The sequence below is a fragment of the Homalodisca vitripennis genome, chromosome 5, assembly GCF_021130785.1.
Source record: "Homalodisca vitripennis isolate AUS2020 chromosome 5, UT_GWSS_2.1, whole genome shotgun sequence".
Lineage (NCBI taxonomy): Eukaryota > Metazoa > Arthropoda > Insecta > Hemiptera > Cicadellidae > Homalodisca > Homalodisca vitripennis.
This window is the reverse complement of record NC_060211.1, coordinates 185,724,121-185,736,750: the sequence shown is the minus strand read 5'-3', so window position 1 is coordinate 185,736,750 and position 12,630 is coordinate 185,724,121. Positions and strand designations below refer to the sequence as shown.

At 34.4% G+C, this 12,630-nt stretch overlaps 1 protein-coding gene across 1 annotated transcript in view; it reads right to left on the bottom strand.

Moving 5' to 3' along the window:
* Positions 1-1,459: 1,459 nt before the first annotated feature.
* LOC124363327 overlaps positions 1,460-12,630 on the bottom strand; it is a 274,927-nt gene continuing 263,756 nt past the window's right edge. The window contains exons 10-16 of the mRNA XM_046818573.1: positions 10,783-10,957; positions 10,066-10,223; positions 8,930-9,074; positions 7,340-8,837; positions 7,117-7,249; positions 6,329-6,413; positions 1,460-2,855 (exon numbers count right to left, since the gene is read on the bottom strand). Of these exons, the coding sequence (XP_046674529.1) occupies positions 2,796-2,855; positions 6,329-6,413; positions 7,117-7,249; positions 7,340-8,837; positions 8,930-9,074; positions 10,066-10,223; positions 10,783-10,957 (2,254 nt within the window). The 3' untranslated portion in view covers positions 1,460-2,795. The remainder of the gene's footprint in view (positions 2,856-6,328; positions 6,414-7,116; positions 7,250-7,339; positions 8,838-8,929; positions 9,075-10,065; positions 10,224-10,782; positions 10,958-12,630) is intronic.

Here is a 12,630-nt window from a genome sequence, read left to right as displayed (position 1 = left end):
TCGCTGATGGAGCTGGCGGACAAAACAAAAATTCTATTTTGATTTTCATGTTGATGCATTGGTTATCAAAACCGTGCTCCTGGTAACATCAAAGGAATAAAGTTAACCTTTCCAGTGGCAGGACATTCATACTTGCCGCCCGATAGGATTTTTGGACTCATTGAAAGAGACCTAAAAAAAATTGAAACAATCATACAGCCTGAGGTGGAGTACTATAATGTTTTACAGAAGCATGGGACTGTTCTGAAAATATCTACCGACTTTGAATTTTATGACTGGAAAACACCAGCCCAAACTGTCATGAAAACTCCGGCTAAACTGGCACTTTCGTTTTGCTCCTACAAAACGATTCATTATCACCCGAGAGAAGGCTCCAACAACTTCAGTTCTTGTCCAAGGAGAACCTGCTTACATGTTTTGATACTGGAACTGCTAAAAAGGTTTTCAAGCCATCAATGGATGTAAATAGTGCTCCAATAGAAAAAGTTATAGTTGGAATACCTGTAAATCTCCTGCTAAGAAAAACGATGTTAAACGACTGCTTCAGCTGCACTTTGGAGACGGATGGGAGGGAGAACCCTGGCATTCAGTTTCTACAAACGTATTATAAATGACGAACAGCTTCCAGAAGAATCAGAAAAATGAAGAAGAAGGAGGCCACATGGAAGAAATTGACAATATTGTGTAAAAAGTACATAATGGACTCATAAACCTTTTTACAAAGAAAAACTAATTTTAGAATGTTTAAAAACTACTGTAAATGTAGAAACGTACAGGACGAACAATAAAATGTTCCGAGTTTTAATTTTTTACGAGTGTTAATGTTAAGATTTGTATTTAATTTTTGCCTTTATAATGTATTATAAAATACAAATTTTGTTTCGAACCAAATGTATTTAAAGTTTCTTTCGTTTTTACCTTTTTGAAACAAAGTGTCTTTTGTCCATGTTATACAGTTCCAAAATTGTCTTTTGTCCAAGTTATACAGTTCCAAAATGTCTTTTGTCCCTCTTACAGTTCCAAAACGTCTTTTTGTTCAATCTTACTTTGCTTTTTATGAACAACATACACATAATTAGACTATTTAATCATATTTATTGTGTTCAAATATTTATTTGCTATTTTTTAAAACATAATTAGCTTATTTTGAAGTGTAGAAAAATATTTTAAAGAAAAAATCTTGATTTCCCACAAATTTTTACTAAGTGGACAAAGGACGTTTGGAATTTGACGACTCAGTTAAAACAAACACGAGGCACTTATTTAATTTTTTGTATAAATGTTGGGTTGAAAAACATACTTATACCGTTAAGCTACTGCTCAGCAATGTCAATTTATAAAATTGGAAATTTTCAGAGTATCCAACACCCAAACCAGGCCCCTGAATCAATAATATGTCAAAAAAACATACAATTATTATAGAGCAGAGACAATGACAGGGAAGAATGAAACAAACATCAATCATCTCACATTTATATATACACAATGACTTATTACAAACATACACATACAAAACACATATATTGGTTTAGGCCAGTGTCGATGTACAAGAATAAGATTTTCTACACAAACTATGGCACAAGGGCAATCTATCTTGTACAGTATTAAAGTCCTTCATATACTCCTCTCCAGTAATAATTTAGGTTCTGGTTACTACAGAACCCGAGAGGTGTATAAATGTTATTAAAACTATCGTATATATTTACAATTATGGTATACAAATATATCACATAAGTACAATGTTTTTTTTAATACTTGACATTTTTATTTACTTGGACTAGCTAGTTTCAAATAATTACAGTGGTTAACAAATAATACAAGTAGACTGGTTGCAAATCAGTTTTTACAGTTTATACAAATTTTATTTCAATTTGTAAAACTAAGCAAGTTTTCTTTACTTTTCAAGATGTGACACATTAAAAACATAGAAACTTCAGTATAACCTTTTTATCACAAGATTTATTTATTTTTTACATGCAAGAATTTAAAAAATAAAAACAATGAGTTTTACAACATTTAATTCAATGTACGTTTATTATTAAAATATCAGATTATTTAATAAAACAATGATTAATTAAAATTGTATAATTATAAGTAGTAAAGCAATCTTAAACAGTAGACCAATTTCAATTAACAAGTTCATTGATAACAGATATCCTAATTACTAAACAGTGATTTCTGTAAACAGTTAACTAAAAAAAAATGTAAAAGTATTTACCAGAAAAAATGTGATAGTACGTAATAATGATAGATCAGAGAGGATAAATAAATTAATCAACATTAAAATATATTAAATCACCATTGTATATTCTTTAAACTAAAAGCTTTCTTGGCTAAAAACTTACATGAATAAGAATATCCTATTTTTGGTAACTTTAACAGGTATTTTTATAGAGATTTAACCTTAAACTCTCCTAAAGGAACAATAACGAAATTAGATTTCATCTAAATAAATAATTTAAGTATGGTAAAATAATTGGTTGTAGTCGTATTATTCAAACTACAACTATAAAAAACGGCAATTAATTAAATTGAGACTTGGTTTCAATTCTTGAACATGATAATAAAAAGTGGGAATATGATAATAATGTTTTTTTAATTTTATAGATTTTGATTCACAAACAAGTTTCAAATGTCTCCTACCCTATTTTTTTCATTTCTTCTGGTATCAAAACCCTTCACTGCTGATTATTGTTTTATTTTATTTTGATACAGTAAACGTTTTTGCCGACCACGTTGAATCCAAAATGATGGTATCAAACAATAACTGTTGGGTTTCCTCTCACTTTTGTTCCTTATGCTTCCGAGCTGTTCACTTCTGCAGAACCAGAGCTGCTTATCACTGTTGAATTTGTCTGCAAATGAAAACAAATATTTGTATTTTAGTTCAATCATTCAATTCGTCTAAATTTATTTTAAGATGTCAGTGTTTTGTTTGTACTAAGTGCACATGTTTTAGAGACAACGTGTATGGAGTTGACACAAACTTGTCAAAACTCTCTGGTATGATTGATTTCTTAACCTAGATCGTAGTTATGTATCGCAAGTAGTGTTACTGATTTTTTGTTTCACTGAACAATGGCAAATGTTCGGAAAAACCCTGTTACTTTTACAAGAAATTATTATTTTAGAGATACACAATAATTTAGTTTATAAATAAACATAAATGGCAATAAATGTCAACCGCGAACGCTACCTTGAAGATGGATGTGTTAGTCTACAAACCGATAGCCAATTTACATTGTATTAGCCAAGATTGTTGTGAAATCGATAACAATTTCTCCTAATAATGAACTCAATCGTCACCCAAGCTAGGGGTGGGTTTGATATGAGTGGATACCAGAAGGGTGACAGTGTAAAATAATAATTTGTTTTCCCAAATAATCATTTTTAGTTTAACGCATTCAAATCTGTCAGACATGTAAATAGTATGAGGTTGTCTGTTAGCCAACAAGATAAAGAGACTAAAAATCACCATTTCAGCCAAATGGTTGGTCTTTATATGGTTGGCTGATAGTGATAACTTTTATTTAAGTGTCAGACAACTGGTTTATTTTATATCTGTCCTTTTCGGCCCAATAAAAAATAACGCAGCTGATGATTAATTTCTTTCTTGGTGGAGTTTTTTCTAACGATTTACTGAATGACTAAGCTGTGTGTTTACACAACATATATTGGCTTTTGGCTCTTGGACTAAGAAAGAAGGATCAGTGTGTGAGGTGAAGTGTAGCCTTGATACACACTAAGTGTTTCATTAACAAATGTGTCAATAATTAGCACAATTAATCTCTGGAAGGGATTTCCATTTCCCTTTTGCTTGAATCGTCTTTAATTTTAAAATCAGAAATTAAACCCTGAAGAACATCCACTTTTTGTTGGAAATCATATTTTGGCACTTAAGATATATGTCTCTCAAAGTTTCAGTCATTCTTTCATATTAAGTGGAAACACTGGACTTGATATTGACAACTCTAGTTATACTACTAGACTACACAACAACTTAACTTATTTGAGATCACCTAAGCTGTTGCCCAAACTGTTCTTTATTTCAAAAATGTTTTGTGGTTTTAAGTTATAAGTTAAAAAATTTAATTCAAAGTGAGATTAAAACTAATAGGTGTATATATATATATATATATATTATATATATATATATATATATATATATATATATATATATATATATATATATATATTTTAAGGCTGGAGGCTTGGTTGTTGAGTAAAAGTGTTGAAGATGTTGAAAATTTATATTTAATTGTCCAGTAAAAATATGTTGTTCTTACTTTATAAATGTATATTTTTATATTGAAGCTGGGTTGGATTCCTCTAATTGATATGTGTTATTTTAAAGGTGTAGAGTTTTTTCAGTTTGTTTATAATTACATTTATTTGTATTTTTAGATTTTTATTGTAAAACTTGGGCTTAATGCTAGGTTTTTTTAAAAATTAAGAAGCTTAATTAAAGGGGTACCAAAAGAATCCTGAATAGCATTGCCTTGGGCGGAGCTTGTGTAGTACGCATTTCTGCCACTAGGCGTGAATAGCAAAGCTCATAGCCAGTTCAGTGCCACCTGTATTGTAATCTGGCTTGTTCCGTTCATCTGCAGTGGTATGTTTGCTAGTGTGAGTGAACAACTTGTGAAATTTTGTTTTCTACGTGGTAAAAATGATGCTGAAAGTGTTTTAATATTGAAAACAGCTTACCAAGATGACGCTATGGGAAAAACTCAAAACTAATGGTTTAAAAATGGCAACATATCAATTGATAACAAACCTCGTTCTGGCCGAATCAACGAAAATATTAAAAAATTCTACAGTTTGTGCTCACAGACCGTCAATTGATCAACTGTCAGAGATTAGTGGGTTATCTTGGAGCTTGGTTCAGCAAACTGTAATGGAAGACTTGGGAATGAAAAGGGTTGTTGCCAAGTTTGTTCCTTGGGTTCTGACTGACAATCACAAGCAACATCAGGAAAAGAAACGTTTTTGGCTAAAGGTGGTATGGTTCCGCTGCCCCACGCACCTTACTCGCCTAACTTGGCACTGTGTGACTTTTTCTTATTTCCACAAATGAAAAAGGGGCATGAAAGGACACAGATTTGACAATCAAAGAGGTCAAGAAAAAAACGAGGAGGAAGCTGTTAGCCATTTATAAAGATGTGTACAAGAAATGTTTCGAACAGTGGAAACTCTGGTGGGAAAAATGTATTAGTTGTAATGAAGATTATTTTGAAGAAGATAAGGTTTTTTATAAAAAAATTTGAAAAAATATAGCTTTTAAAAATTAATTCTGGTTTCTTTTGGGTACCCCCTCATATGATGACTCCAACCCAAGTACAGGGTGAGGCAGTGAAACGGCAGGGTTTTGTCTCTGGCTGAAGGGGGTAGTGTAGGGTTATGAGAGTGGGGTAAACGTCCTTGAGCGTCTAGACAAATGGAAATTTCTGTAGCCATGAAGTATTGGACAAGTGCGCAATGTGCGTTTGCTGTAAAGGTGTATTACAAAAACATGGGTAGTGTGGTTGGTGATAAGCGCGCTTTCTGTCATAAATTTAATCTACCACCACGGGCTCCCGTTCCATGAAGGAAAGCTGACCTCCTTTGGGTCAATAGTTTTTCAAGCCATAGCTAGCACGACAAAGAAAAGAAGTGGTAATGAACAAACAATCCAGATCCCAGAGAACGTTGATCGTGTGCACGAAACATTAGGAAGAAGCACGCAAAAATCCGTGAGACAGCACAGCGCAGAGCTTGGGTCTCACCAATCGATCTGTGAGACGGATTTTAAAAGAAGACCCACACTATCATCCTTACAGAATAAAGGACTTTCTTCGACTCATATTTCCTGGATGTCTTATCAGCAGAAATGGTGATATTCCTCAGCCTGCGCGTTCACCAAATTTTACTGCTCCAGACTTTTTCCTTTGAGGCTTTTACCTTAAGTGTAAAATCTTCAAGGAAAATCCACCAAGAACAAAAGAAAATCTGAAGGAGTGAATTCTGCATGAATTTAGCAACATTTCGTTGCAGTCGCTACAGAACGTCATGGGCAGACTCAGACTCTGACAATGTGTTGACTTACTGACACTATATTTTAAAATAATTATTTCTTAGGTATAACACTAATTTCCACTCATGTACTTAAGATTCATGCTCAAACAATTATCCTATTGTTATAAATAAATTATTAGTGATTGTTCAAAATCGTTTCACTGCCTTTTTTTGGGTTGGTATATTTTTCTCTTCAAGTTATATATTGTTGTGTACTGTATTTACATGTATTTGAATGAGAAAAATAAATCGGACAGGTTACTTGTACACTCACTTGTGGCCTGAGAGCTGTCCTGTCTATAGTGTGGTACTCCTTGCCTGACCGTGGCCTCAGGGTGTTCACTGCAGGGTGGCTCAGGCTGCAACAATGTGTGTTGTTTTTATTGAAAGCACTTAAAATATATTGTAAACCATATAAACACTAAAATTTTAATTTGGAGGTTAGTAAAAATTAAAAAGACACATTTAAATTTGAAGATAAATGTAATTGATCAAGTTGTGTGCAAATCTATTGTAATTACATGCAATAACCACACAATCAAACAATTACGCAATTAATAACCTGTGTGCATAATTGCTATGTCTTATAATAAGAGTATGCTTTCAGAAATTAAAATTTGTTTTTGTAAGAAATATTATTGTTTCTTTTTCTTGATTCATGGACTCCAGCTATCATAAAATCTAAATCTTATATCATACTAAAGGTGTTAAAATGTAATTGAAAGCCAGTCCACTAAAACTTCTAAAGCCACTAAAGCTTATATTAAAACTATGGATTCAAAAGTTGATGTCCTTGGAAGAATTACAAATCTCAATGAAGTGTTGCTACTTATGAGATATACAATTTATATTCAATATTGGAATAAAAATATAGCACAAAAAAGAAAGATATAAATTTAGGTGCGAGGTCCAATACCAGGTGTATCTAAATTCTAAAGATGTTAGTAGTTTTTTGTTTCCACAATTTGGAAAACAAATGAAGTCAATAAAAGAAGTGGTGGGAAGACAGGAAATTAGTTAAATAACAGAGCTTCATGAGAGATGGATGCAATTATAACTCACAGAAAGCTGTCCGGAGTGTCCGAAGATGTGTAGGATGACAAGGAGAGAGTCTCGATGTAGTCAGACATGTCAGAGGTACCGCTGCTGGTACTGTGGGAGTCTATATATGGCACAGTTCCTGGACTCAGAAATCCTGCAGACAGAGCACACAACCATTTATTGTTTCAGATCAGTACAGCAAATTTCAACTGATTACAGATAATATAGACAGTATAACATTTACCTTTAGAATCAATTTTGGTGACACAGACTGGGACGCTAGCTCCTGCTGAAGAAGATTTCACTGGAGGTTTAATTTCACTGAATTCAAAGCTCATTTGATCAAAAGGATCGACAGATTTTGATTTCCTCAAAATTGGTATCTCACTAAGAACATTTTCCCTGACAATTTTAAGCTTATCTGGAACAGATCTCTTTCTGATCGAGTTGAAATCCAGTTCCATCAAGTCTCTCCGTCGGAACTGAAGAGATCCGGTCGACACTCCAGAATCATTGGAGCTGGAGGAATCTCGATTATAGACCGACTTGCAGGGAATACTCGCCGATCTTTTTATGTGCACTGTGGGATTGCTGACGGGATTGTCACTTTTTGAGATAGTAATAGTGGCCTCTTTACTTGTAGCCTCTTCAGTCAGAAGAGTCAGGCTCGTCTTACAAGGAACGTAGTCCGAGTGGTCAACTCTAGAGAGTCCGTGCTCACTGCTGCTTGTGGGTATTGGTCTCTGGTTCAGAGACAGGTCTGACAGAGAGTCTATTGAAGTAGCATTGCTGATTGTCGGTGTATTTACGATGGTTCTGTTTGGTGAGATAACTTTCTCCTCGATACTCTCGAGGTTCTCTAGATACCTGGAGGAGTCCATAGAACTTGATCTTTTTCTAACAGAAGGGACAAGAAGTTCCTTCCTTATGTCAGGCTCTATCGAGGCTGCACTCGTCATCAAACGTCTTCTCGGATAGGGACTGTTGGTTTCAGATATGCTGTGGTATACCAGTGATCCGTGAACAGACGGGTTGTTGAAACTTTTCCGTCTCGGAATGGGTAAACTGGGTGTGCTCTGAGACTTTTCATTTAACTGCCTCATTCTTAGATGCTGCAACTCCTCGGTCTTTCCTGAAATCGGAAGCATAGGGAGGTAACCCTGAGATACCTTCTCGTGTACCGGAGACTGCAGTGGGGACGATGGTTGGCTCTGACGTCTCTGCAAGGGATGGTTCACAGCTGGCTCCATTATCAGATAATCGTCATTCTTTGGACTCGGTTTTGGGGGAAGATTGTTCCAGGTATGTCCACACTTGGTACAGCAGTTGCCACCATTTTTTGCGTCTTCTTTGACTTCATTATAAATAGCTTTGTTATTATTATCTAGATTTTTACAGATTTCTGCTTTCTGCAACAAGTCTCTGGAATTTTCATAGTATTCTAAAGATTTTGCAAATTCTAAGTTAGCATAGGGCAAGGTAGGGTTAGATTCATGTTGTTGTTGTTGTTGATTTGTTACAGGTTCTGAATGTTCTGCTGTATTTTCCATGATAACTTTAATGTTTGCGTATTGAGTCTTCTTTGCTTTGAGGACAGGATTTCCTCTACTGTCCGTCCTCTCACATTCTTGCACATCTTCTAGAGTTGCCCTCAATGGGTAGTTGTTGCTGGGTGTCTCACACCTGTAGTTCTCACCTCTGCAGTTGACAAAGGGCATCTTCCCCTCACCATCCAGCTTCACCTGCAACAACAAGTGAGATAGTCTTCACTGTTCAGGGTTAGGGTGGTGTTCTCTACTAGGAAGTGGTGTTTATAATTCTCATGAGGAGGTACCTTGTGGATGGTGGTGTTGGTGAGACCGTTGTTGCGGAAGGCTCCTGTCAGCAGGTACGGAAGCCTCATCCAACTGCCTGCCCAACACATAACCCTCTGACACGGACACGCCAACATCCGAGGGTTCTCCTTCTCTACCACCACACTGCAAGCAGAGAACACTCAATTTACAACAGAAGTAAAAATAAAATATTTAATTTATTGCAAAACATTGAGCTTTCTTACTTAAAAACACAAAAGTGATATGTTACAAATGTTTAAAACTCTGACAAGTAGAAACTGCTGCAAACAATTGATACATCCAGGGCCATCATTAGCTTGTGCGGAACTCGATGCAAACTTTTACTGTGATGCCCTCAATTTGACACCCCCCTTGAAAGCCAATTGTCACCCGCTATAATTAGCACGATATATTACGTAATCACAGTATGAATAATACATAATAAGAGGAAACGTGTAATAATATTAATAATACTTTAATACAAAAATAAACGTAGAAAATAAATTATGCCATTATTAAAACAAAACAAACTTAACAGAAAACCATTTATTAAGGCATTTATGACAAACCATTGCAATTATATTTGTCAGAGAATCATAATAATTCTACATGAATACAAGTATAAAGATTTTTGAAATTTTTGATTCAGTTAAAAAAAACTTATAAGGAAACTTCAGAGTTCATATAATAAGCTTCCAGAGAGATATTTTGTTCTGTTTTTGTGCAACTAAACAAAGATTTGGAATTCAGGGCAATTTTTCCATCAGTCATGTTGTAAAAACTACAAATACATTAAGTGGATTAACTGTGCTAATCTGTTGCTTCCATAGAACATAAGAAAATCTTCTAATAGTACATCATGGTTCAAGGACACAAGTTTAAAACTATTAGTTATTAATACGCTACTGCCAGAGGAATTTGAAAATCAAATTCTATCATAAGTATAGATGACAAATCAATAACATGGAAACACGTAGAATGATTCTAAGAAAACTACACATTCACTTCAGCGACCCCTTGAATTATTCCTCTTCAAATTTACAACAACCTTTAGGTTAGATATAAAGCTTTCACTACACCAGCCATCAGTAATGATGTTTACTTTCTAAACTAGGAAATAACTAACATACTCCACCTTGTGCAGTGATGTTGATGTTTAGTTTTGCCACAACAGTGACAAAGCTCCACTCGGCCAAGTAGTTCTGGCTGTATCGGCAGACTTTCTCTGATGTTGCGCGGAGTGTCATAATTCTCTCCTGCTACACCAATATTCCTGCAGTTGTTGCTGGCAAGCTGAAACAGTACAACAGTAAGAACGATTATACACCCTATCCTTATAAGTAATGATCCTTTGGACACATCTGAATGATCTCTAAAGAAAAAAAAAATGTGTGTTGTGTTTTTTTATCTCCATGTTAGAAATGAATCACAATGGATTTTGTGTTACTGAGGTTTAAAAGGAAACCATCTATGAATATTCAGTTGAGTTAGGGATCATCAGTTATGAGCAATGTTGTGGAAGTTTCATATCTAAGTCACTATTATGTTTCTTAAATTGAGATAAGTATTTATGAAATTTGTCTAATAAAGGTTGAGTTTTATATTATAAACAATTTCAGTGCTATAGACATTTATGTTATAAAAGTTCTATATTTTCTGGACATGATAAAACATTCAGTCTATTAACTTTTCAACCTCAGTATATTGTAGAATTATTATTTTTATGTATTGTAACAAAATCACAGTGCTAACAATTCATGTTATACAAAAGTTGAACACTTGTTTTTTGTATTATGTAAGTGATATTCTACAGTGTAAAAAATGATTTTAAAATCTGTTTGACTTTACTGACCTCTGAAGAATTTGAGACACAGCTTCTGTTGTGTGCAGGTCTGGGCACATCGTAGTTGCTGTAGGGACTGTGGCAGTGGTGGGGAACTGGAGGTTTGACCGCCACAGGACGCCCAGGCACTCCGTAGCTCCTCTGTCGACTGGCAACTGATGGTGGTGAGCTGCTCTGGGGAGTCCTGGGCAACAAGGACATTCTGACTTCAGGTCATGTAATTAGTCTTAAAAGTGCAACTAACGTATTAAGTAAATGCTTTCTTTTTCAGATTAAACTGACTTTAAGTTAACTTGCACACTAAATATAATCATGACATGTATCCCACCAACATTAGTTTGTTTTATTTTTATATTTTACTAGCTGTTACCCACGGCTTCGCACGCAAATCTTAAGAACCGAAGTCCTTATATTAGTTAGTAAAAGTAATTATGCGCGATTGGCTGCGGGTAACAGCTAGTTCGTCAATAAATTCGTAGTATTTTATAACGAAAACTCTTGATTTTCAATAAAATACCAATTACAACCAAATACCCAGATATCCACGGCTTCGCACACGATTTCCTACAGAAAAATTGGGACATAGGAGGCATATTTCTTTTGAACGTCGTTATTACCCTTCTGAGATAAATGATAGTCACTGAAAGATACTCCAAGCTCATGATCTATTCAAGATTTAAATTTTAAAACAGTCTCAATATGCACCTGTGAAATAACTGGAATTTTTCTCCAATATTCTATGATTTTTGTATACAATTGAACTATATTAGACCATCGTGGACAGGAGTCAAAAAGTTGGAATTCATTAGCGCACATACAATGTAATAAATGATGGCGCTCAATGTAATTTTGAAACGAAAATAGGCATATTTTAGGTACATATTATTACAGTCTAATGATTATGAGCTTCAGATGTTAAGCGAAATTGCGTATGGTTTTTATTTTAGGCTTTGCGCGTGTATCACTTCTGGATCAAATTAGTTATATCTCCGATGCCATGATTGAGCTTGCTTTGTTGTCTTGATTGAGAGAATATGTACACACGGAGTTTTGAGAACCATACTTCTGTCAAAAAAAAAAAGAAACAACTAAGGTTGGTTTTATAACATGCTTTATATTTGTAGCCAACGTAAGATATTAATTTTGATATCTGCATTGCTCTTCTGATCAAGCACGAGCATGGTTTATATTAGATGAATATTGCAGTTAAAGGTGAATTTATACGTCAAATTTGAACTGTATTATCTGGATAGTAAAGTATATGATTAACAGTGATTGCAGATACAGTTGAAACAAAATTTGCTGTTTCTCTTAAGCTTACTCTATGCTTTCAAACTATAAGTGTAAAGAAATTTAAAATAGTACGGTAATTAAATTATATAAACATATATTTCTTTTGTCGCATTATATATGTTTACAAAGAACAGCTGATTAAATTTGAAAAGGCTCTTTCATTTAATAACATATGTTTGCTGCAATGCATTTCTTACGGATATTTCTGTAACTTTTAGAGACCAATGGGGCGGAATCCTGAATCGGGAACTGGATAAAAAGTATCCTGTGTCCTTCTCCCCGGTTCTTAGCTACCTTCCTACCAATTTTCAGCCAAATCGGTTCAGCCGTTCTTTTGAGTTATAAATAGTGTAACTAACATGACTTTCTTTTATATATATAGACTAGCTGTTTACCCACGGCTTCGCACGCAAATCTTAAGAACCGACGTCCTTATATTACTTAGTAAAAGCAATTATGCGCAATTGGCTGCGGGTAACAGCTAGTAGTTCGTCTATAAATTCGTAGTATTTTTTATAACGAAAACTCTTCATTTTCAATAAAATACCAATTACAACCAAATAC